General features: G+C 39.2%; 1 protein-coding gene across 3 annotated transcripts in view; it reads left to right on the forward strand.

Annotated features, from left to right (window-relative positions):
- Positions 1-514: 514 nt before the first annotated feature.
- SIK3 (SIK family kinase 3) overlaps positions 515-26,493 on the forward strand; it is a 279,460-nt gene continuing 253,481 nt past the window's right edge. For all 3 annotated transcript variants that reach the window (XM_036744847.1, XM_036744846.1, XM_036744848.1), the window contains exon 1: positions 515-784. In XM_036744847.1, the coding sequence (XP_036600742.1) occupies positions 515-784 (270 nt within the window). The remainder of the gene's footprint in view (positions 785-26,493) is intronic.

Raw genomic sequence — 26,493 nt, forward strand, 5'->3', positions numbered from 1 at the left:
GGTGTGCAACCTCCGCTGACGATGCACCAGTCAAAACATCACTCTGAGAAGTCTCAGCAGGGTCCTGATGAAATCTAGGGCACACGTGGAGGAGAGGGTGGTAACTAGTGCCAAACACTGGTATAATTTCAAGAAGAGTGGTGGGGTCTGGGAGGCAGTGAGGGAGGTCTTTTGGAGAAGACTGGTCACGTGGACAGGCCGAACTGGAACTCGAACTTAGCTAGCACGCTCGGGGTAGCCGCAGCCTCGGCCCCAGAGGAGGGCGCTTGGGAGCCAGCGCCCAGCGAACCTGGGCCCACGCGGGGAGGCAGAGCGCGCCAGTGACGTCACGGTTACCATGGATCCAGGCAGTGACGCGAATCGGCACGTGACGCGCGGTTGCCATGGCGCTGGGCGCCGGGCGGCGCGGGCGCCCCGCCTCCCCAGTGACGTATTCCCCGCTTCCCCCTCCTTTCCCGCCCCCTTGCCCCCCTCCCGGCTCCCCGCGGTCCCGGAGGTTTCTCTGCACAACAAGATGGCGGCGGCGGCGGCAAGCGGAGCTGGCGGGGCTGCGGGGGCCGGGGCCGGGGGAGTTGGTCCGGCTGCCCGCCTGCTGCCCCCGCCCGCTGCCGGACCCCCGGCCGCGCCCGCCCCGGTGCCCTCGGCCGGCCCCCCGCGCCCCCCAGCCCCGGCCCCCCGCGGGCCGATGCCCGCTCGCATCGGCTACTACGAGATCGACCGCACCATCGGCAAGGGCAACTTCGCCGTGGTCAAGCGGGCCACGCACCTCGTCACCAAGGCCAAGGTAGCGAGCGGCGCGGGGCCGCGCGGGGCGTGCAGCCGGGCCGGGCAGGGCTGGCGGGGGCTGCCGGCTAGTGAATGTTGGCGGAGCAAGCGGGGAGCGGCGAGGACCCGGCGGGGGCAGGGGCGCTCCGGCCCCGGGCGGGGGGCGGTGGGGACGGGGCGAGCGGCCAGAGGTGTGAAGGGCAGGCGCCGGCCCCGGGGCGGCAGGGGTGCTCGCGCCTGGGGGGGAGGGGGCGAGAGACAGAGAGAGACACCGGCTGCAGGGAAGCGAGGAGGGGGAAGTCACTGGGGACCAGGAAGCGGGGAAGCCCGGGGGGCCGGCGGACGCGTCCACACGGGAGCCCCGGGGGGCTGCTGACGCCCTGGAGCCCGGGAACCCCTGCGGGCGGGGGGCGGGAGGATCACCGGGTGCCCGGGACCGGGAGGAGGAGCTGAGTACAGCGGGGCCGTGGGATGGTCTCCAGGGCAAGTAGGAAATGGGGAGATTACCCCACGGGGGCCTTGGTACCGTACCGGGGTCACTCCAGTCTGAAAAGCGATTGGGGTGGGAAACTGAGACCCAGGGCAACCTGGACCTTGTCGTGATGGAGATCAGGGGATCGTCCATACGCTGGGGAATTGGGGAACGGATGACCCTGGATCCGGGGTGACGTCGAGGTTTGGTGAGACCCAAAATGTCAACTCCTTGTGCCTGTCAGGCACAGGGTGTGGGGTTTAGATTCATCGTGGGGGACAGCACTGTTTAGAGATGTACCTGGCTGTACCAGTCTGTAAAGGGGGTAACCACTTCCTGAAGAACCCGGAGATAGGGGATGTGGAAATGGCACTCAGTAGGTTCTTGATTTCCCAAGGAGATTGTGCCTGGGAAGATAGCGGTGGAATTTGAGGAGGAAAGGTTCTTCAGGGCGAATGGAAAAGGAAATCTTGGAGAGGATAGATAGGCATTGGAAATGAGGTGCGTATTAGTAGGGGACAGTCCCCTTTTACCAAGACCAAGGCATTTGGGTTTTTGTAGGAATAGGGGGTATTGGTGTTGCAGGTAACGCCTCCCCTAGGTTGTTGTTGGGTTTTTCCCCTTCATCTCTGTCTTGGAGAAAGGAGGAGCAGCACCTTCCTGCAGCCTCCTCTCTTGGGCATTGTTTGAATCTGAAATCAGGTGGATTTTTTTGAATTTGATAGAGCTTACAAACTCCATCTTTTCTGTTGCCAGGAAACAGCCTGTTGTTTTTCTCTGAGGCTCTCAGTCTCCTAGGTCCTCATTTTCCTGGGTCATTCTCACTTGAATTTTCTGCTGCAGATAATTTCAGCATATGAAATAATCTCTTCGATAATTTAGGCCAGCGGTTTGGGTCCATGAATTCCCAAGGGGTCTGTGGATAGATTTTGGGAATCTGTGAACTTAAAACTTTTACTATATTGAAAATCTTATTTCAGTATAACTGGTTTCATTTGTGAGCCAATGTATTTGATTTTACGAATTTAAAAGCATTCAGAGAAGGTCCAGACTGACAAAGGGGTCTGTCTATGACACAAAAAAAGGTTAACAATCCCTGATCTAGGCCAACTCCTTAATTTTAGAAGTGAGGAAACTGAAATCCAAAGAGACCAAAATGATTTGCCTAAGATAGAACCTGATAGAACCCACAGTCCAAATTTTCTGACTTCTAGTGGTCTTTTGAATACACATAAAGTCATTCTGTTTGTTATTTTTCTTCAATTTGACTTGTGACTTGGTTAAAACCCCCATGACTACTGACTCTTCTGCCAAAGCCTAGTTTTCCTCCATCCCCTTAGGCTCTCATCACTTATCTTCTCTCTCTGCTTATTACTGTAGTGAGGACATTTGTTTTCAGGAATTAGTGATTTATCTGGGCCTTTTCTCTCTAGCTCCCTTGCAGCTGTGAAGTTCCTTTTTTTTTTCTTTTTCCTGTCAAAGAATACAAGAGCCCTTCCTCTCCAGGGTGTATAGCTGGGAGAGAATCGATTGGTCAGTTTCACTTCCTCTAGGGGACTCCCTTCAAACTTTTTCTGAGTTTTCATCCATCCTTGGGCCATAGGCCCTTGAGGTCAGAATAAAATGAAATCCTAAAGATGTTTTCCTAAGTTGAGAGTTTGCCTGAGTTGCAACCCAGGTCAGTGAAAATGACCAAATAAACTCACCAGTCTCCTGTACCACCAACTAACCCAATGTTTACAAACAATTTTAACAGTTCATGCCCAGTTATTTTGTTTTAGTATTTCCTTTTTTCGCTCTTAAACGAGCATATTGTTCTCTGTTGGCCCTTGTGGGATAAACTTTATGAACTAATTTGTTCTATGGTATCTGTGATTTAAAGAGTTTTGTATCTTCTAGCTTTTGGGTATGCTCGAATATTGATTAAATCAGTGACAACAGGGTCACTTGTTGTCATAAACATAATTTCAGATATTTGATTCTTTGTTTATAATGGACATTTTATCTTCAGTAGTCAGCAAAACTGGAGGCCAATGATCACTGGTCTCCTTGCTTTCTAATTTTCCAGTATTTTTTTTTTCATTGTTCCTCTCTGAGTCCTTGGTATCTTTTAGGACTCCGAAACATTTTAAATATCTGATTGTTTATAAATGGGTGTTATTGTTTATGTTGGTTTTTATCTCTGCTCATTTGTGGTGTAGAGTTAAGCAATTCCTAAGTATGGAAAAATCAAAGTCTTGAATGAGACCTAAATGACTTGGACAATGATTTGCATACATGGTAGGACCACACCAATAAGCCCTGTATTTCTATAGTAGCTTGTAATTTCACAGTTACAGTTACAAGTGACCTATCCTTTGCTGCTTAAAATACTCTGAAGATATAAATGAAGTGTTTTTCCTTAGGATTGCCGTGTATTTAAGGGAAAAGATGAATGTATTTTGGCTTGTTCAGTGCTTATCCGAACTCATTTTGGAAAGGGATTTCAAATGTTGACAACTTAGATGTGTTTAACAGCTGTTGATATATGGTATAATATCCTGTTATGGCCATGATTTTGTTATATGATGGTACCAAAGGTGCACAGGTATTAAAAGTTGAAGAAGCTACTGCTTGTGTTACTCAAGTGGATAGATTTTTATCTACATACTGCAGATATTGCCTAGTCAGGTCACCCAGAATGAAAGATAGCCATTTTTAAGGTCTGCATTAGTATAGTCTTTCCCTACATTAGTCTGGGCTTTGAGAAGTTCAAGTAGCATGTGAGGGTTTTTCTCTGCTTTTTCCTGTGGCCAGAGGTGGAGGTGAATAGTTTAGACTTTTTGGTAGATTCATGTATAACAATTGAACTTTGGTTTTCAGTTGAAAAGAGCTTATTCTGAGAGGGGGTAGGTATAAGTATTTATTTTCTGAACAGTGGAATTATTTTTGTTCTCACATTTCAGGAACGCATTGCTCATTTTAGAGGACAAGAAGCTAAAATCAGCTTAATTTATTGCTTAAACCATGGCATTAAACTGAACAAAGATCAGTTAGTCTAGACCTTCCTCGATTTATTATGTTAACTCTCACAGTTCCTAGATTGGAGACACTGTGAGGAATAAAATCAGCAGAGCAGATGGGTCCTTCCCACATCTGCAGGTTCCTTTTGCAGCGCAGCATTTATTAGACTAGACTTAATGGCACCAAGACTGCCCAGCTTCCAGTGTCAGTGCAGAAAGACCAGAAGGAGGGGATGCCCGTCAGGGGACATGCTTTGGCCAATAGCCCTTTCTGCCTCCATTCTTCCCCCTCCTCTAGAACTTTAGGCCCGATACTCTCCAGGTGCAGCATTATGAGTAGATATTTATTGAGCATCACCTTACAGCATGTCACCATAAAGGCATAAGAATAATGAAAAATATATGATCCTTTCCCTTAGGGAGAATGAGAGTAAGCTTGTGGTCTAATGTCTAGGGCTTAATTTTTTTTTCAGCATTTGGATCAGTAGGAACAAATGGAGAGGCAGCTTTGTATAGTGGATATAGCACAGGCCTTGCTTGAGTCAGGAAGACCTGGGTTTGACTCCTGTTTTGGATGCTTATTGGTTATTAGCTGTGTGACCCTGGGCAAGTCAATTAACGTCTATGGGCCTGTCTGCTTATCTGTAAAAGGAGTTTGGACTGGACAATGGTGAAGTTTCCTTCCAATTATAAATCTGATCCAATGATGCTTTAAGTTTTGGGACTAAAGAAGAATTAATTAGATTTCCTTATTTAATAAGTTAGGCAATCTTCCTCCCTCCAAATAAAAGAGTATTTGTTACTTTCAATTAGATTTCATCTTTTGATTTACCAGTTACTTGATTGAAAAATACACCTGTAATTGTAGGTGCTGCATTGAAGTTTCCCCCAAGTTCTTGGCACATACCAGACACTTAATACATAATTGTTGTATTGGATTCTTAACTGTTAGTTTTTGCATTATATCAGTTTTTTTTTTTTACAATTCTGGCAATAATTAAAAGTATTTGATGAAAAACGAACACTGACTTCTTCTTGGACACTGGGTTCTCTTTTGAGCTAGTCTTTTGTTTTAATAGTTCTATAGCATAGTTTATTGTTGATAGATGAAGAAAAAGTTGTTTTAGTTAGTGGTAAATGGGAAAGATTTATTAACAGATTTAACAACATATTTATGTTTGGCTAATTCAGTTGTTAGAACATAGTACTAAGTTACGGTACTCCTCTGAACAGATTCAGACCGATTACCAGACCAAATCCTGGTTGGTAAATTCAAGAAAAAAAATCATTGTGAGTCATTTTTTTCCAGCCCAGGTGGGCATAGGGTGACAGATTGAGAGGTCTTTGGACACTTGAGACTGGGTCTTGTCAGAACTGCACCCTTCTAGCTCAGGGTGCTGGTATACCCTGGGCACCAGGGTAAGAGGAGTTCCTATATCTAACACAGAGGGGTCTAAACTTGTTCAGGGTAAAGCAACAGGTGCCAGCTGGCAGCTGTGACACTTACTGTCCAGTTCCAGGTCCTGGTCATACATTCCTAGTTTTAGTTCAGAATAGAGATTCGTTCTATTTCTTAGTCATAAACTACACTTGAACCATATCCTATATGTATGCCACTGATTATGAGGTCGAGATGAGAATTGATGGTTCAGAGCAAATACATGTATCTACTGTATTAGAGAATCAACTCAAAGTTCATGTCCTGCTGATGATGGGTTAGTCAGTTAAACAGTAAACACTTATTAAGCTCCTACTGCTAAGCACTTACCAAGTAAGGCCAAAGACCATCCTTGCCCTCAAGGAGATTTCAATGGGGGAAGACAGCACATTAAAAAAAAGCTGAAAGGAGTGGGAGAAAGGGAGGGGACATGATGAAGTCCTTCAGCCCTGTGCAATGACTGCCCTGGGCTCCCTCCTTAAATGGAGAATCTGGGAGGACCACCCTCCCTCCTCGCCCCCTCCAGTCAGAGGCAGGGGGTACTGAGGAAGTATGAATTTTAGAATTGATGTGATATTACAGGATGATGAGTTAGTAAGCATCATCTTTTTCCATGAAGAATATCTGATCTAAGCCAAGGAGTTGTGATATATACTTGTGGAGAAAACCAGGAAGAGGTAATTAGATCAGGAAAAAGTTAAAAGTAAATTTTGGATAAATTACAAAAAGGATCCCCTCTTCTTGGTACATAAAACTTGGCTGTATTGAAAAGGTAAATTACCGCATTTATTTTTTGAATGCATTTGTATTTATATGTATATATATGTTTTTTGTTCTCTTGTTTTTATATCAGTTGTTAGTGCTTCTTTGCTGCCTCCCTGCTTGCTCTCAGTAATTTTATTTTGCATATATCCTCTATTGACTTATTTGTGATATGTTGTATCCCCGTAGTAGAGTAAGGTCCAGGGACTGCACCACTTCTCTATTTGTTCCACCATCACCTAGCACAATGCCTTGCACTCAATAAATGTTTGTTGATTGATTTCAGCACTGCCCCCCCCCCCCCCAATTTGACATCCTGGATCAAATTTTAGTCTGCCCTATGTTAGTTACAGTTACAACTTTGGGGCTCCTGACACCAGTATTAAAAGACTATTTTTAGAGGGTGGAGCCAAGATGGAAAAAGTACAGGGAATTTTCCCCCATTCCAAACAGATCTAGAAAATGTACCAGACCAAATCCTGATTGGTAAATCCAAGAAAAAAACATTGTGTCATTTTTCTAGCCCAGGTGGGCACTGGGGACTGGGTCTAGTCAGGAGGGCATCATTCCAGCTCAGGGTGAGGCTGGCACCAGGGTAAGAGAATGTCCTAGATCTAACTTAGAGGGGCTTAAACTTGTTTCAGGGTGAAACAACAGGTGCCAACTGGCAGCTGTGACACTATCCAATTCCAGGTCACAGATCCAGGGTGGACTGAGGAGTAGACCTACTCCTAGGGATGGCATTCCAGAGTGAGGAGCGCCCTTAGCTGTGTACTGAGCTAAAAGCAGATTTAGAAGCAAGCGAGCAAGCAGCAGCTGTGTGGCTTGGATTTTAGGAGTGGAGTGGGGTCTCAATTCCAACTTCTAGTTCAGTCTGAAACTTATAAAGAATAACCAGGGCAGGAATCTGGGACTAGGTGGAAGCCTACAGTTCTCTCACTCTTAATCAGCAAAACTTTTCAGCTGGTTGATAGTGGCTGATTCTAACAGCAGTTTCCTGAAACTCCATCAGGAACTCTCAGGTCAGGAACTTGCAGAGTTCAGAGGTGGGGATTGTAGTTAGATTTTGCCCTGTATCCCGAAATTTGCAGGTCTCCATCCTAAGTTGTCTTCAAGATCTTGGAATAACACAACACTCATCATCCCAAGAAAGCAGCAGTTGGACCATCCCAGTTCTCAAGAAGTTTGCAGAGCCTGGCTCTAACATCAAGTCAGAATTCAGGAAGTAAGTTGTAAGAGTGAGCTAACAAAAAAAGGACTGCATAAGACCGCATAAAGAAGCTGTTTTGGTAACAGAGACACTCTAGACACACACCTAGAAGAAATACAATGACTCCAAAACATCTATAACCAAAGCCTTGAAGAAAAATATGGTTTGGGTATATTCAACTAGAATTACTAAAAGAGATAAAAGCAAGAGTAAAAAAAAGTTAAATGTTTTTTTATAAATGAAAATGAGCTCTAGAGGAAAAAAATTGGAAAAGAAATGACAGCTGTGGAAGAAAGGGAATTAAAACTTGGCATAAGAGGTACAAAACTTTGCCCAAGCCACAACTCCTTAAAAATTAGAATGGGCCAAATAGAAGTTAATTACTTAATGAGATAAGAAATATTAAAACAAAGCCAAAATGCTGAAAAAATAGGAGAAAATATAAAGTATGTTATAATAGAAACAGCTAATCTGGAAAATAGAACGAAGAGAGATCGTTTAAGAAGAATTGAACTACCTGAAAGACATGACCAAAAAAAGAGTCTAGATATCTTATTTCAATCAGTCAGTCAATAATCATTTATTAAGTTCCTACAATGCCAGACACCTAAATGTGGGGAGACAAAAAGAGGCAGAAGAAAGTCCTTTCCCTCAAGAAGCTCAGAATCTAATGGGGAGACAGCAATCAAACATATGTACAAACAAGCTATTTATAGGATTACAAGATATTTATAGGATAAATAGGAAATAATTTACAGAAGGAAGGCACTAGAATTAAGAGATTTCCTATAGAAAATGGGGTTATATTTGGAACTTGAAACCAGGGAAGCCAGGAAGTGGTGATGAAGAGGGAGAGCATTCCAGGCATTGGGAACAGCCAGAAAAAATGCCTGGAGACAAATCATGGAGAGTCTTGTACATATGGAACAGCAAGGAGGTTATTGTTACTGCATCAGAAAGTTATAATTTCAAAAAATCATGAAAGAAAATTGCCCACACCTCTTTATAACTAGGGGGAAGGGTGGAAAGAAGGAAGGAAGGAAACAAGCATTTATTAAATGCCTACTGTGTATGTGTTAGGCACTGTGCTAAACGCTTTACATTTATAGATATTATATCACTTGATCCTCACAACAACCCTGAGAAGTAAATGCTAACATCTTTAGTACCCAGCAGAGTGCCTGGCAAATAGTAGGTACTTAATAACTGTTTGTCGGATGGAATTGTGAATCCTGTAAACTTGCACATTTTAGTTATTGCTATTAGTATCTCATTTACTAGATTTTAAGTTTTATGAGGCTGGGAATCCCATCTTATCTAAATTTTAATATCCCTACCTCTACCCCCCAACAACCGCCACCTAGTGTGGTGTTTTGCACAGAGTAGGTGTTTAATAAATGTTTGCTGAATGAACGTTGAATACTTTGGAGAGTGTCCAAATAAGAGCAACCAGCATGCTAAAGGGCCTCAAATCCATACTGTGTGGATTGATTAAAGGAATAATAATAATAATAGCTAGTACTTATATGGTGCTTTAAGATTTGTAAAGCACTTTACAAATATTATTTCATTTTATTGTCATAATTGTGGGAGGTAGATGCTGGTCACCGAGGCAAACAAAAGTTAAGTGACTTGCCCGGGGTCATACAGCTATCACATGTCTGAGGCCAGTTTGAACTCAGGTCTTCCTAACTCCAGAACTGGTGCTTTATACACTGTACCACCTAGGGAAAATAGGAATGACTGACCTCTTGAAAAAAAACAAACCCAAAGTGAATACTTACCAGAAACATTACAGCCAAGATCCAGATATTCCAGGTCAAAGAAAAAATAGTGCATGCATCCAGAAAGAACAAATTCAAGTACCAAGGAGCTACAGTCAGGATCACACATGATTTGGCAGCCACCATTATGCAGTAGTGGAGAGCCTGGAATACAGTATTCCTGAATGTAGAGCATCTAGGCTCATAGCCACAGATAACTTACCCAGCAAAACTGAGTATAATTCTACAAATGTAAAACAGTTTTTTAATGAAATAGAGGACTTCCAAGCAATTGGATTTTTAATGAAATAGAGGACTTCCAAGCAATGCTGATGAAAGGACCAAAGCTGTGTAATAACTTTGAAATGCAAACATAAGGGTTAAGAAAAATATAAAAGACTTTACCTTGCTCAGTGAGAAGTATTGACTTCTGTGGTACACATTATAAAGCATTTCTGATTTGGAATATTTTTGTACATTTTTATTGATTTTAATAAACCTCTTCTAATAAAAAAAGAGGTAAAAATAATCATAAGAGACTAAAACAGGATAAACTGTTCACTTTCTAATATGGGGAGACAATATGTGTCCCCTCTTTGAAACTTATCATCAGTGGTGAAGAGGGAGTCTGATCAGACAAAAGGCTTGGAATTGGTTCTGTTGTGTCTTGATGACCATAGAAAATATGTGTGTGGGGGAGAGTGGGAATGAAGAAAAAGGTAGGGAAATTTATCTCACATAATCAGGATGCAGGTGGAAGTCTGCAAACAAGGAGGAGAAGGGATAAGGGGGAGTGACTGATACTTGAATTTCACTCATCTGAACTGAGTAAAGGAGAAAAGAATACACACAGGGTTGGGTAGAGAAATTTGTTTTATTCCACAGGGAAATAGAATGGAAATGGGAGAAGGGAGAAGGGAGAACCAGAGGGAGGGTAGATTAAGAGAGGAATTACTGCTAAGCAAAACAAACTCCAAGGATGTACAAAAATATTTATAGCTCTTTTGGAGGTGGTAAAGAAGTGGAAACTGAGGGGGTGCCGATTAATTGGGGAATGACTGAATGAGTTATAGTATATAAATATGATGGATTACTCTATTGCGTTATGAGAAACGAAGGAGATAAACTCAGAGAAACCTTGGAAGACTTTTTTATGAACTGATGCAGAGTGAAGTGAGCAGAACTTATTGAACAATTTATATAATGACAACAACATTGTAAAATCATGTAATTATTTAGGAACTCTGATCAGTGTAATGATCAACCATGCTTCCAAAGTACTACTGATGAAATATACTACCTATCTCTTGATAGGTAAAAGACTCAGTACAGAATGAAAGATTTTTTTTTTTTGGTGGTGATGGGGGAAGAATAGTCAATATGGAAATTTATTTTACTTGACTATGCAGGTTTATAAACAGACATCTTCATTTTTCTTTCTCAGGAGTGAGATGAGAGGGATAGAAAGCAGATTTTTACTGATTGAAAAAAATAATTAAAAAAAGATTCTGCCAGTGCTTTGCATTGATCATCTATTCATTTGCCATTATAATTCCCATTGTATCCCTCCTCCATCCTTTCCCAGAGAGCCATCCTTTATAAGAAATAACAAAAAAAAAAAAAAAGAAAAAAGAGAAAGAAGGAGAAAAAAAATTATTCCATACCCCTGGGTCTCTCACCTCTGTAGACTAGCAGGGGGTAATGTCTTCTCATATTGTTTCCTAGGGGCCAACCATGATCATTATAATTTTTAGTGCATTGAGTTTTTATTGTTTTTTTTTGTTTTTGTTGTTATGCTTTCCATGTACATTGCTGTCATTGTCTTTGTTTTGTTCTTGACTCTTCTTCATTTTGCATCAGTTTATGGAAGTCTTTCCATATTTTTCTTTATTCATCATAATCACTGCATAGTGATTTATGTACCACGGTTTGTTTAGCCAGTCTTCAATGTATCTACTTTGTTTCCAGTTCTTTGTTACCACAAAAAGTACTGCTTATAGATATTTTGGTGTTTATGAAGCCTTTCTTTTTTGTCACTGATCTACCCCAGGCTTTGCATCCACCATTGAACATTGAAATTATTTTGGAAAAGGGGCATGGGCTTTCTTATGACCACCAGCTGCTACCAACAGGCAGATAGTCATAGGAACTCTTTGAGTGTCATCACCCCACATACCATTGGGCCTGCTTCTAGCCCAGTCCTAACAGTCTTCATTTTAGGAGGTGGCTCCTGTGGGAAAGGGGCTGGCCATTCCTACCAGTTGCCAACCAACTATCAAATGCAGAGCAGGCAAACCACCCTAGCTGAAGTAGCAAGGCAACTTGAGTGGGAGACAGGAAGAAGCCTGTGCAGGGCAAGTCAAACCACCACAAACTCTACCTTGCCCAACATCTCCCTTCAGACACTGATGGAGACAGTTCAGGATCCTGAACCCAAGAGCTCTTTGGAATAGCAGTGCTTCCAACCCATTGCCTTCAGACATCATCCTGGGAAGAAACCCTTGTAGAGATACAGCCTGGCAACTACTTCTGCAAGTTCTTACAGCCAAATCTTTTGAATACCAGGGAAAGAGTGTTCTAATCACCAGAGTACTTGGCACTGTCAAACAGCTCAAAATCAGAAATTTATATGCTTTTTATCAGTGGAAATAACATTCAAGAAGAGGTATTATCATTTCCTTGCTGCACCTTAAAGACCGTGGGACCTTTCCATCTGATTTGTAGCTGAAATCTTCCCAGGGTGTTGTCTCTTCCATTAGAATGTGAGCTCCTTGAGACTAGGAGCTGTCTTATTTTTTGATTTATCTTCAGAGCTTAGCACAGTGCTTTGCACATATTAAGCACTTAATAAATTCTTCATTCATCCTGTAGAGTTTTGTGTCAAAGGTTTTATATATATATATTTATTTTACTGCTCTCTTTCTGATTCCAAGTTGCTTTTCTGAATGCATGAACCTATTCATAGGCCCACCAACAAAGCATCTGTGTGCCCATGTTTCTGCAGCCCTTCCAAGGTTTATTCCCCATGTTGTATTACCTCTGCTATTAATTTGCTGGGTGTGAGGCAAAACCTCAGTATTTGCCTCAATATACATTTCTCTTAGTGTCATCATTGTTTTGGAACATTTTTCATATTTTGAATAACTGCATTTAATATAGTTGTGATTGGAAAAATTGTTTGATTAACCAAGACCTATTTGAATTAGAATCTACACAGGCAAAACTATAACATTCACTTTAATCATTGAAGCTGCCTTGCCAAGGCTAAAAAAAGGCATTCTGTCTTCTGTGCCTGGTCCCTGGCTAGCTCAAACAGAGGTACCCAGTTCATTCACTTTTATGTTAGAGGTGCTGCTTATTTTCTTTCCTCTCAGCAATCTAATATTTTCTAGACTTGGGCGTAAAAAGGAATAGAAAATAGGCCTTGAGTAGGAAAAAGAGGAATTGCCCTTCTATCTGGCCTCCTCGTGTATAAATGATCAGCTAGTCCCCTAATATTTTTTTTTTTTGGTGGGCTTTCAGGGAGTTGCTGGAAATGCAAGGAAGACTTACTGTAGATATCATTTAATTTAGTATCTTGAATTTACAGATGAGGAAACTTTGGTCTAGAGAAGGTAAATGACTAGCTCAGGGTCATATGCGACTTCTAGTTAGTGATATATAGTACTAGAACCCAGGTTTCCTTACTCCCAGTCCATTGCTTTTTGCTCTACTCTATTTCTTTGGTCCTAAACGTATAGGATCTCTCCACCTGAAAGCGTGATTTCCCTTCTCATATTTTTCTAGCGGATCATCTTGATTCTAGTACAACCCTGAATCACTTTCAACAGGGAGTAGAACAGCTGTTGGATGAGCTGTCATCTAGATTAGCTAGAAGATAACCCTATTTGAACAAGGAGATAATGGTTAGTGATCTAAGAGGGATTTATATGCTTTCACTCTGTACATTGTGGCATACTTATTTGTGTATATGTTGTGCCTCCTCCTCTCCCTCCAGGAGAATGTGAAGTTCCTGAAGGGAGGATTGTCATTTTAAAAATATTTGTATTCCCAGTGCCTAACAGAATGCTTTACCCATATTAGTCTTAGTAAGTGTTTCACTGAAATGACTGTAAGACATGGTCTTGCCTTCAGAAAGCTTATAACCTTGTTGGAGGGGTGTGTGTGTGTGTGTGTCTGTGTGTGTGTGTGTGTGTCCGCGTGCGCGTGTGTCCGTGTGTGCGCATACATGTAAGTGAATTGTAGGTAAATGCCAAATAAGAGCTACAGACAGTGCCTTAAAGAAGCTTCTAGTTACTTAGTACGAGCTTTTCCATTGAAAATGTGCCCTGAATCAAATGAATTGTCATTTAGTCTATCCAGGAACATATCCCAGTTTGAACAAGAAGATAACTGGTCATTGATCTAGGGATTCATTTTAGAATTTCTCTGGTGCTAAGAAATAGAATTCAGATAACGTATCCACATTTTTAAGAAACAGACGAAAAAAGCAAACCCACCACCTGCCTCAGCTGTCTGTATGTAGACTACTCAGTTGTATACTTTTGGCCAGTTATCTGAAGATAAATTTAGGTTTTGATTAGGGAAGTCTAACTTATCAAATTGTGGTTAGATTTAGTAGCACTTAACGTTTCTATCAGTGATAGCCTTTTCTTCTCACAACTCCCCAGAAGCAACATGTAGTGAGAAAATGTAGGTTAGTTACTGAAATCTGAGACTCCTTGACCTTTTTTGAGAGGAAACTTGTTTGTTTTCTGCTAATGCTTTGAATGTGAGTGTGCTCTTCCAAGAAACAATCATGTTAAAAAGCTTCAAAATATGTGCCTTTTCCTTTTCTTTAGTATGCCAAGATATTATAACTTAGATTTAAATATTTTTAGTGCTTATGAAACTACTTTGTATTTATACTCTGTGTACCATATGATCATACTTTTGGAAGGAAACTCAAGAAATCCATCTCTCCCCATCTCCTGACAGAACTATACAGAAAACTGTCAGCCCTCTTCCTGAAATGTTCAGAGAGGGAGATTCTGCAAACGCTTTAGCAGTGCTTTTTCATCCTGTTCAACTCTTGCCATTAGAAAGTTCTGTATTCCTATTCTAAGTGTAATTTAAATTTACTTATCTTATTGTATCCCTGCTAGAAAAAGCCAACTCCTTTTTAATACTTCCTTTGATTAAGGCAGCGTCTGAGTTTTCAGCAGCCAGTCTGAATATGCCCAAATGTACAAAACAGCTCATTACCCAGTACTTCCCATTGGACGGCAGCCTCTAAGAGCTTGCTTGGGTTATTGCCAGTGTCACTTGAAATGCCAGTGTCACCTTGAAGACAGGTGGGCTCCTTTTTTTGATCTTTAATTTTAATAATCCTTGTTTCTTTAATTTTTCCTCACTGGATTTATTTGAAATCTTTAGTTGCCTTTGTGACTTTCCTTCGGAAAGTTTGCTAAGTTTTTGTCATCCTTTAGCCATGGAGCCCAGAATGAAGTTACCCTTTAACTGCAGACACTTTCCAAGTATGGGTGACCTCTTTTTTTTTTTAAACTTCTTGCTTCAGGGCTTTATTTGCTCATTTCTCGGGGTTCATGAATCTTCAAGCAGAGGCAGCATGTATGCCCACTTAGACTATCACCTTAAAGAAATTTGCTTTTAAAAAATGGAAACCATTCATACAAGAAGGCCCAGACTTACAAATGGATCATGTTCCAGAAATTTATCTGTAAGTTTTCTTTATTTTCTCACAGGTGGATTGGGTTCCAAGCTAGCCTTGAAAAGTCTTCTCAAGAATAACAGAAGTACCATACATTTGTAATGAAAAATAGTAGAAAGAAATACTATTGTAGCATTAGTAATTAAACAAAATTTTAAAAAAGGATTGAATAGAAATACATTTTTGTTTATCTTGAGTTCTGGTGCTTAATGATGTGCAGGCAAAAGGAGCATTCTGTAGGGATTCAGGAATAGACAGATATCCTGATACTTTCTAGAACTTCAGAGTTTGATGACATAGGTTCTTTATTATGTCTAATTTTGCTTGCAGCTTTCCTTGATTTTTCTTTTCCCATGTGTAGCTATATGACTGGCACTATTGTGGTTATCAGCCGTTATTAGGGTCCTTTTGAGCTAAAAATGGCAAAAAAAGAGTTTCCCATTGTAATTGGACAGCTGTTGATAGTGAAAGACAAAGCATATTTAATCATAATAGTAGTAGTTAACATTTATATAACACTTTAAAGTCTGTAAAGTTTTATACATACACAAATACCATATCATTTGATCCTCACAACAATCCTGGGAAATATCTCCATTTTACAGATGAGGAAACTGAGGCTGAGAGGTTAAGTGACTTGCCCAGTGGCACACAACTACTAAGTGTCTGAGACAGGATTTTAATTCAGGTCTTTCTGATTTTAAGTCCCATGATCTCCACTGTGCCATTTAGTTGCTTCTGGACATTTATCTGTGAAAAATTTCACCAGAGGTCAGTTAACTAAACTTTGCAAGATACGAAAAGTGAATTTTAGGGATCCTTCTAAGGGGTAATAAAAGAGATGGTCAGGAATATTAGGGTTAGGAGTTCCTTGTGCCAGTCATCTGGTTGTACTATCTGTCTAGAGGGAGCTTTGTCGCTGGAGAGGTAGGGCATTGAATAGTTTTAGGGTTGGTAGGGGAGATATTTTGCCACTGTTCATATAGCCAGGACATTAGCAATCAGATGTTCATAACTCAGATTTTCTTTATCTGGCTTTGTTGGTGTGAGTTCATAATACAGTACTATATTTACGTGTATATTTGCCTCTTTCATATTTTTTCCCCCCACTACATTTGGAAAAGAAATTCAAGTGAAGTATTTTACCTGCATAATCCTGTCCCTACTCTTTACCCCCAAAGTAGAACCTGCTTTTTAAAAATTTCATTCTTTTTTATTATGCACTTAATAAACATCAATAAACATGATTTCAATATATAAATTTTTAAAAAGGGGATTATATATGAAACTGTGAACTTTCATTATCTATAGTTTTTTCCCCCATCATGTAAATCTTGGGTTTTTTGGGGGGGCAGGTATAATTCAGACTTGATATAGTTGTTTTTATACTTCCTTGTTTGTGTTCCCTTCTGAACTTTCTTCTGTTCTCTTCTGTTTATTTTTAATGATTCATTTGTGCTTTTTTTCTTTTTTAGCATCACTATCACCATTCCTCAAATAACTCTCCCTCAATAAAAAAATTAAAGGCTTCCCTTGTGACAAATATGTATAATCTCACAAAACAAATTTACACACTGACTGTGTCTGAAAATGGGTCTCATTTTGTGCTTTTAGTCCATTGCATTTCTGTCAGGAGGTGGGAAACATGATTCATCATTATCCTTTTGGAGTCGTGATTGGTCATTATGTTGATCTTAGAACTTAAGTCTTTCACAGTTGTTTTCCTTTACAATGTTATAGTCATTATATAAATTGTTCAGCTGTTTCTTCAGTTTTCACTCTGCATTAATTCATACAAAACCTCCCAGATCTCTGAAGCTGTCCCTTTTTTCGTAGTAGTATTTCATTATGTTTATATGGCATAATTTGTTCCGCCATTCCCCAGCTAATGAGCACCCATTTTGTTTCTAGTTCTTTGCTACAACAAAAAGTGCTGACATAAATATTTTTGTACATATGAGATTTTTCCCTCTTTCATTGATTTCTTTGAGGTATAAGCTCGGTAGTGATATTGCTGGGTCAAAGGGTATATACACAGTTTGATAACTCTTTGGGTACAATTCCATGGTTTTCAGAATGGTTGTACCACTTCAAAGATTCATCAAAGGCATTAATTTACAATGCCTCACACAACCCCTCTAACAGATGTCATTTTTCTTTTTTGTCATCTTCATCAGTTTGATGATTGTGAGATGGAACCTCAGAGTTGTTTTAATCTGCATTTTAGTATTGAAATTTGAAATTTGCACTTCCAAGTGTTTTTTTTTTTCATATGGCAGTTTCTTGTCTGTGTTTTAAGAAATGCTTCTTTGTATCCTTTGGCCATTTATCTATTGTGGAATGGCTCTTATTAAATTTTTTTCCCTTGAATTTTCTATATATCTCGGACATCAGACATTTGAGAAGTTTGCTAAAAAGAATATTCTTCCTCAATTAACTTTCCTTTTTACTTCTAGCTGCATTAATTTTTTTTTGCAGAAACTTTTCACTTTTATGTAATCAGAATTGTCCATTTTATATCCTATATTTCTATTCTTTGTCTTGTGAAGAAGTCTTCCCCCATTTATAGTTGTGAGAAGCTGTCACCATTCCTTTTCCTACTTTGTTTATGGTAGGACCTTTTATCTTTAGGTCTTACATCCATTTGGAGCTTATTATGCTATGTGGTATGAGGTGTTGGTCTAAACCTAACTGCAGCCAGATTGCTTTTCCAGCTTTCCCTATGGCTTTTGTTGAATAGTGTAAATCCTTGCTCCAGTAGTTGGAATCCTTGGGTTTACCTTAACACTTACTTACTGAACAATATTTGATTTCTTCTAGGGGTATCTAATCTGTTCCACCGATGTCCCCTTATTTTCTTTAACTGATAGTAAACAGTTCTGAGATCTGGTACTGGTGGGCCTTTTCCCAATATTTTTAAAATATTTCCTTTGGAAGTTTTAACCTTTTTTTTCCTCCAGATGAATTTTATTATTTTTTTCTAGTTCTGTAATGTAATTTTTTGATACTTTGGTATAGCACTGAATCAGGAAATCAATTTGGGTAGTGTTGTAATTTTGTTATATTGGCATGGTCTAACCACAAGCAGTTAAACAGCAACTACTTTAAAAAGAATACATTTTGTTCTTGTCTGGACCAAGGGTTAGAGTTAAAGGAAAAACTGACTTTTTTTCCATAACTAGCAGCAGTAGGAGAGAGAAGAGTAATTGTTAGTACCCACTTCTTAAAATTATTTATTTAAACTTTTTAATACTGAATGATGTGTAAACAAATTATATGTAAAATATATGTAAAGCACTTTACAAACCTTAAAGCCTATATAAATGCTAGCTGTTGTTATTATTAATTATATTGACCAAATTTGGTCCCATAGGAGAAATATGAGGTTTCTGATTAATTTTCCACTTCATTTTAAAAAAATTCTGACCTTGAAAATCAACTTATGTGAACACTTCTATTCATGTAGTAGAATGGAGCGGGTTGTACATGAAACTGCATCTCTTGTTATATACAGCTTGCTTTTTTCTTTTTAGGTATGTAATTAATTCAACATGTTACTTTCAGAGCTGTCCTGATTGTCTTTGATTCCTTCTGACCTTTTTTAGGTATTTCAAAAATGTGTTTCAATAGCTTTCCTCCTCCGCTCCTTTCCCCCCCCCCCTTCTCTTCTTTTCTTTTTCCTATTCTACTACCTTCTCTCTTCCTATTGAGGGAAAAAAATAAAAACAACAAATATGTATAGAGAGGCAAAACATGTCCATATTGACTGTCTGAAAATGTGTCTCTTTCTGCAACTTGGTTCCATTCTCTCTCTCTCAGGGGGTGGGTCTCAGGCACGCTTCATTGGTCCTCTGAGAATCAAGGCGATCATTGCATAGATCATTGCCCATTTCTTTGATTCTTTCTCAGCTGTCTCACATCACTTGTTTTCTTTTTGCCATATCGTTTGCCCCTCTTTTTCTGGTTTGGAGGTGCAAAGTTGTTTGTCCCTTGAGCCACCTGTTGGGGGACAAAAATAGTTAAGTCTTTTATGTGAGAAGTATCCTTTCTTTCTCTACACCAAAGCCTCAAAATTGAAGTATTACCTTTTTATAGACACATACAATTATGCCTTACTTTTGGTAATTAGTAAATCATAATTCTATCCTACTATTTCACAGATTAATATACACAAACCTGAGCTGGGGAAATTGCTGAAGGAAAGAAGTGTTGAGATCTAAATTTCAATTAATTGCCTCTGATTGCTCTGTAACTTGAGTTACATCCATCTCAAAGATGGATGAAAGTTGTTGAAAAATGAGTTTGCATAATTTCCCTTACCTTCTTTAAGGATAGCAAAAAATAAAGAAGCTGATAAGAGTAAATAGGATTTTTCGTATACTGCCTTAGCCTTACCTTACAGACCAAGATAACATTACTTTGGTTACAATTTTTAAAACTGTTTTGAATTGTGAATAGTCCCTATTTACTAGAAATTTGATGACATTTGATAGAATACGATCTAATCTAGGGTATATAATTGTGTCATCTTTGATTACCTAGATTCTAATCTGCATTTCTAGAGCAATCACAGCATAACACCTGGGGCAAGCAACGCCAAATGAATCCTCAAATCAAATTTGTAGTGCGTCATGTAGAACTAACACTCCAAGTGATTAAGATACATTCACTTGAGGGAGAGGAAATTAGCTAGTCTGGTAGTTTGGGGGATAGAATTTTGAAGTTAAGAGGAATCTTGGGAATCACTTCATCCAATCCATAGGATTTAGGGTCCTTTGCTGTGTCTATTGTATGTTGTTAGACATGCCTTGGTGGGGCTACCTTTCACACATTGTAAGAGATAAAAGGTAGCACCTAGTTATTACTTCTTTAGAATGAGGAGATTCGAGAGGGTAGGATTATCTGGGGAGGGTCAGAAAAGGCTGTTGTACCTAGAAAGGATGGAGAGAAGGTGAAACCCTGGGAAGGGGCTGGGATAGGGTAAGTTGAAGCTTTCTTTATAGGTGGGAGGAAAAGATTGAACAAGTCTTCTTTCACTAAACCTTCCCATAATGTAAACCTCCTCTTTCTCACTTCTCAGCCAGTATCTGAAGGAGTATAGCTGTTAAATTTTTTGCTTTTTAGATTTCTTGAGCTAGGGTAAAGCTTTGATTGTCCCACTCCAGTTGCAGTTCTGTTTAACTGAATTGGTAAATTTGATGTTAAAAACACAGGAGGAGGAAATAAGAGCTCTAGAGTTTAAAAAGTTTGTGACTGTAGACTGTAAGTATAGTGTTCCATGGAAGTTTGACATTTTCATGTCGTAGTTTTCAGGGGCAAAAATCTTGGTTTACGTGCTTGAGAAACACATTTTCATTGTGGAAGACAGGGATGATGCTGTATGTTTCTCATTAGCATTAGTTGGTCACTTATAAGATCTTTTCTACTTCTTTTTTTTTATTATTCCTGTGTCCTGTTGTCCCTTCCTTTTGTCAAAATATTCTTAGCTCACAAGCAATGGACTGACAAAGAATGAATATTTTAGAAGCCCTTCCTCCATCTTCTTTCTTTTTAATTCTAAAAATGTTTTTAGTTATTTTATGCCTTTGGCATACCTCTTATTTCTACACCACTAGCTGTATAGTTATTCTGTTCACATGGTGTTGCTGTGTCCTAAATTATCTTTGTGCCTCATGGGTCTTTCTGTGTCTGTATCTCTTTGTGTGTCTCTTTCTCCGTCCCTCTGTCTCTCACAGGTGAAATTGAGATTGTACATTTCAGGATGGCTTAAGGGATTTTTAAAGAAAGAAAAGTATTTGTTTAGTACATGTTGCTTATCGTTGTCTATGGAAAATCTGAAGGAGTAGGTAGTGATTTTAGCTTGTTTCTCCTATGTGCTCATTTTGCTGCTTCCATTTGAGTCAGCAGCTGCATCCAGTGCCTTATCTAGGTAATCCTAAGTACAAGGGGTCCTGTTGCACTTAAGAGTATTGTCTATCACCAATGGTTTTCATACTTTTTATCTTTTTTTTTTTTTTTGCCAAGAACCCTTTTTTGATAGCAGACTATTTTAAGGTCCCCAGTTCAGTTTTGGTAACTAATTTCTCCTGCCCTAAAACTAATGCTTCTTTTCTTTTATGTTTATTTTGATATGCTTTTCATCTTTTGTCAATATTGGCCCCAGGAAGTTATGAGACCAAAGTTCCAGTTCAGCTTTCCCACTGACAGCCCCTAAAGTAATAGCTCACATATCACTTTATGATTTGTAATATGCCTTCCTTAACAATTCTGCGAATTGGATAGAGCAAGTGTTACGTCCATTTTAACAGATGAAGAAATTAAGTTTCAGAGGTTGTGACTTGTTCACGGTTGTGCAGTTAGCATGTGTGGGGAGCCAGAGGTCTTTGACTCCTCACCCAGTGCTCTCTCCAGGAGACCATGGTCTAACCTACAACCTTTGTCCTAGTTGTCTGAGTGACCATTTTGTGACTGCAGGTCATTAAATGTTTGGTGCTTCTGTTTCTTTATCTATAAAATGAGGAAGATGGAATAGATCTGCCTAATCTATTCCTAAAATGCTTCTAGCTCTAAAAATCCATGATTTCACTTTCCGTTGAGTGTTTTTCTTTTCTGTTTCTTACCCTTCTTTGACTTTTATCTTAGGCCCTGAACCCTACCTTCCATGTGTATTTTCTAGCTTTAAATTCTCCTAAATGAATCAATTGACAAGCATTTATTAAGGCCTTGTAACGTGTTATGCGCTGGGGACACAAAAGTAACTGTTTGTGCTCTCGAGAAGCTTACCATCTTTCTAGGGAGACAACATGTACAGAAGTAAGTCTATACAGAGAAAATGCAAAATACATACAGGGTGGTAAGGGAAGGAAAGCATGAGGAGCTGGGAAAACAGGAAAGACTTCATGTAGAAGGTGAGACTTGAGCACCATGGCAAGAGGAGATGGCATAGCATGAATGAGGAGAAGAGAGAGGTTAGTTTGCCTAGGCAGGAGGGAGAGAGTGACAGAAAAAAGAGCACAGAAAGATAGCTTTGCTAAACAGAGGACTTATATTTTATCTTAGGCAGTAGGGAGCCTTTGGAGTTTATCGAGTATAGGAGTGACATAGTCAAATCTGTGCTTAAGGAAAATCATTTAAGCGGCATATAGAGGACAAATTGAAATGGTGAGAAACTTGAGTCAGGGAGACCAATTAGGAGGCCATTGCATTGGTCTGGGTGAGAGTCCCCGGACTAAGTTGGTGATTGTGTGAGTAGAAAGAAAGGGTCAGATGTGAGAGATATTTTGGAGGTAGAAAGAACAAATTTTGGCAACTGATTGGTTATGTAGGATGAGAGTGAAGAATTGAAGATTATGCTGATGTTAAAAAACCTGGGTAGCTGGAAGAATTGAAGTATCCTTAACAGAAATAGGCAAGTTTGTTAGAAAGAAGGGCTTTAGGGGCAAAACAAGTTCTGCTTTGGATTTCTTGAGTTTGATACGTCCTCTTAGTTAATTCATTTTGAAATGTCCAATTGATCGTTGATAATGTGGGGTTGAAGTTCAGTAGAAATTAGGGATGGATATATATACATATATATTATGTATATATGTATATATATATACATATATATGTGTGTCATTGGCATAGAGATAATTTAAACTATAGGAGTTGATGAGGTCACTAAGAGGGTGTAGAAAGAGAAGAATGCTCAGGACACAGCCTTGGGGCTTATTTGTAGTTAAGAGGCATGACATAAATGATGAACCAGCAAAGGAAATTGAGAAGGAACTGTCAGTAGGAGAACCAGGAGAACCAGGACAAAAGCCCAGAGAGGAGAGAGTATCCAAGATGAGAAGGTCATCAGCAGTCATGCAGCAGACAGGTACAGAAAGGTGACGACTGAGGAAAGACCATCAGATTTGGCCACTAAGAGATCATTGGCTTAGATGTAAAGAGTAGCATCATAAATCTGAGGAATAAGGAAAAAATTTACCTTTCAGATATGTGGACAAGAGTTCATGACCAAACCAGGGATAGCATACATCACAGAAGATAGAAAGAACAATTTTGTTACATAACGTTAAAAGTTTTTGCACAAACAAAATCAATGCAGGTAAAATTAGAAGGGAAGCAGGTAAATGGGAAAAAATATTTAGAGAAAGTTTCTCTGATCAGGGTCTCATTTTTTTTCTTACATTTTTTTTTTTTATTTAACAGGGTCTCATTTTTAAGACATGTAAGGAGCTGATTCAAATTTATAAGAGTAAGAATCATTCCTGAACTGATAAATGTTCCAAGGATATGAACAGGCAGTTTTTAAAGGAATAAATCCAAATTATCAATAGTTATATGAAAAAATGTTCCAAATCACTAATAACTAGAGAAATTCAAGTGAAAGCAACTCTGAGCTTCTACTCTATGCCCATTAGATTGGTAAAGTTAAGAAAAAAAGGAAAATCTTGTGTTGAAGGACTGTGGGAAAAGAAGCATTAAGGCACTATTGGTGGAGCATCAGATTGCCCCATCCATTCTGGAAAGCAATTTGGAATTATACCCCAAAAGTTACTAAATTGTGAATATCCTTTGACTCAGCTTTACCACTATTAGGAAAAGGCCCCGTATGTACAGAAATATTTGTAGTGGCTATTTTTATGGTGGTAAAGAACCAGAAACCAAGGGAGTGCTTAGCATTTGGGGAATGGGTGAACACATTGTGGTAAATGAATGTAATGGATACTTTTGTGTCTTAAGAAATGAATAAAGGGGACAGTTTCAGGTAAACCTTGGAAGACTTGCAGGAACTGATGTAGAATGAATTGAGCAGAACCAGGAGAACAATTTATACAGTAACAACATTGTAAAGACAACTTTGAAAGCTTTAAAAACTCTAATCAGCAGGGATCAATCATGATTCCAGAGGATCTATGATGAAGCATGTTACATGTCTCTTAACAGAGAGGTAATGGACTCAGAAGGCAGACTGAGACATTTATTTTTTGACATGGCCAACGTAAGAATGAGGTTTTTTTTTTTTTAACTTAGGCATATTTGTACAAAGTTGTTTTTTTTCCCCTCTCTAAGGTGGGAGAAAAAGAGGCAGGTAGGTAGTTGAGTGAATAGGGACCTGGAATCAGGAAAAACCTAAGTTCAAATTAGGCTTCAGACACTTATTTGATATGTAACCCTGGTCAAGTCACTTAACCTGTATTTACCTCAGTTTCCTTATTTATAGGGGTTAATTATAATCCCTACCTCCTAGGGTTATTGTGAGGATCAGATGTGATAATAGTTGTAAAGTACTCTGCCAGCTCTATGAAGGCAAGTGAATATTAATTGAAAACAATTAAAATTTTAAAACATTTAATTGATAACTTTGGAAAGAGCAGTTTTAGTTCGGCAATGAGGTCAACAGCCAGATGGCAAAGAGTTGAGAGTGACTGAGAGAAGTGGAACCAGTAAGTGTAAATCATAGTTTGCATGTGAATTAATTTTTGTAAGGTGAATTTACCTTGAGAAGCAATGAAGGAAAAAGCCAGCTTAAAGAAACTTAATGGGAGAATCAGCTAAGCAAAATGATCTAGGGAGTATTTAAGGATGAAATTGGAAGAAGGACAACAAAGGTGGAAATGACCTGCAAAGGTTTTTATAACAAACTCTTTTCACTCTTTAGAACCGTGGAACATTTTGGAGTCTTAATATCACAGTCTTTAATTTATTTATAGAAGAAATGGAAATGGCATTGAAGGAAAGATAGGAAAGGCAGATGTACTAGACCAAGTAGAGACGTAGGCGGTCTGGGCTGACATAATTTTGCTTGAGTTGAGGGAATGATTCTCAATCTGTAGAAAAGGGAAAATACCCAAGGTGTGGAAAAGTCTTGCATTTTTTACTACCAAAAAAAAATCAACTGAGAGAATATCAATAAGCATAGAACCTATATGTCAATTTATATGCCTGTCTTTCTCTGTGAGCATTTTTATGGGAATAATCTCATCCAAGATATCCTTGATGAGTGTTTGAAAAAAAAACAGGCATACTTTTTTCAAATTATGGTTCATAGTAGAACACATTTTTCTGTCCTTAAAAAGACTGAAAGATGTGGAAGATACAAGATCCCACTGTATTTATTTGTTGATTATAGAAAAGCGTTTAATTCCATAATGAACAGTTCTGCCTTACATACTCTTCTCCAACAAGTTCTCTCCCATGAGAGAGATGTTAAAATTATGCAAGATTCTTTGCAAGATAGGACAACAAAACAGAAACCTTGTTTGATGACCCTTTGAAAATTAATATTTAGCAAAGCAGATAAATGCTTAGTAAAGTTGTTCACTGTTCTTGTGAAGCAGATTCAGTACTGACTACAAACTAAAAAGAGGAATTTCTTATGGATGATGAAGTCATCCAAATGTTCCTGTTTATAGTTAACATTGGATTGATTGCATTAAGCTCAGGAAATTGCAACACTCTTAAATGAGATCCATAATCATTTATAGTAGTTTGACCTACCTAACCACGTAGGAAAAAACAAGTGGAAAAAGCATGAATATTGTCCAGATTTTGATATACATTAGAATGGACAGCCTATAGAACTTGTTTATCAGTATATATCTTATGGTAAGACACTGCAAATGGACAGTGAGCTGGACCCAGAATTGAACAGGAGGAGAAGAGTGCCCTTAATTGCTTTAGGAAAATTGCAAAGTTCTTTTAGTGACCCAGACTTCTCTCTGAGACAAAAGTCCATACAGTATTTTTGATACCATTTATCTTTCCAGTATTGGCTATGAGCAATGGAACATCATAGTCTGCAAAGAAACTGAAATAAATGTTCATTTAGAGGGCAGTGGAGAGGTGGGTCTGAGTAAGCTGCAACACATAAATAAGGACAGAGAAGTGACTTAAAAGATGTCATTAAGGAAAAGTATAATTGAAAAAAGAAAATTGGTCCCGGGGATAACCAATGAAAAACTTGTGAGTTCCACTGGTACTCTGGGTCCTCCTTTTTTTTTTTTTTTTTTTTGTGAATATACTGGAAAACTTTTTATTGTAGGTAGAGTGGGATAGCTGGACACAGTTTAGATGATTCCAATTTTGTTGGCAACATCTAAAGCATCGTAGTCTGGAGCAAGTCGGACATAGGCCTTCTTCTCTCCATCAGGCCGGATCAGTGTGTTGACCTTGGCCACATCGATGTCATACAGCTTCTTTACCGCCTGCTTTATCTGATGCTTGTTGGCTTTGACATCCACAATGAAGACTAGGGTGTTGTCCTCAATCTTCTTCATAGCAGACTCAGTGGTCAAGGGGAACTTAATGATGGCATAGTGATCCAGCTTGTTTCTCCGAGGGGCACTTTTCCGAGGGTATTTGGGCTGCCTTCGAAGTCTTA

Source organism: Trichosurus vulpecula, chromosome 2 (genome assembly GCF_011100635.1).
Source record: "Trichosurus vulpecula isolate mTriVul1 chromosome 2, mTriVul1.pri, whole genome shotgun sequence".
NCBI lineage: Eukaryota > Metazoa > Chordata > Mammalia > Diprotodontia > Phalangeridae > Trichosurus > Trichosurus vulpecula.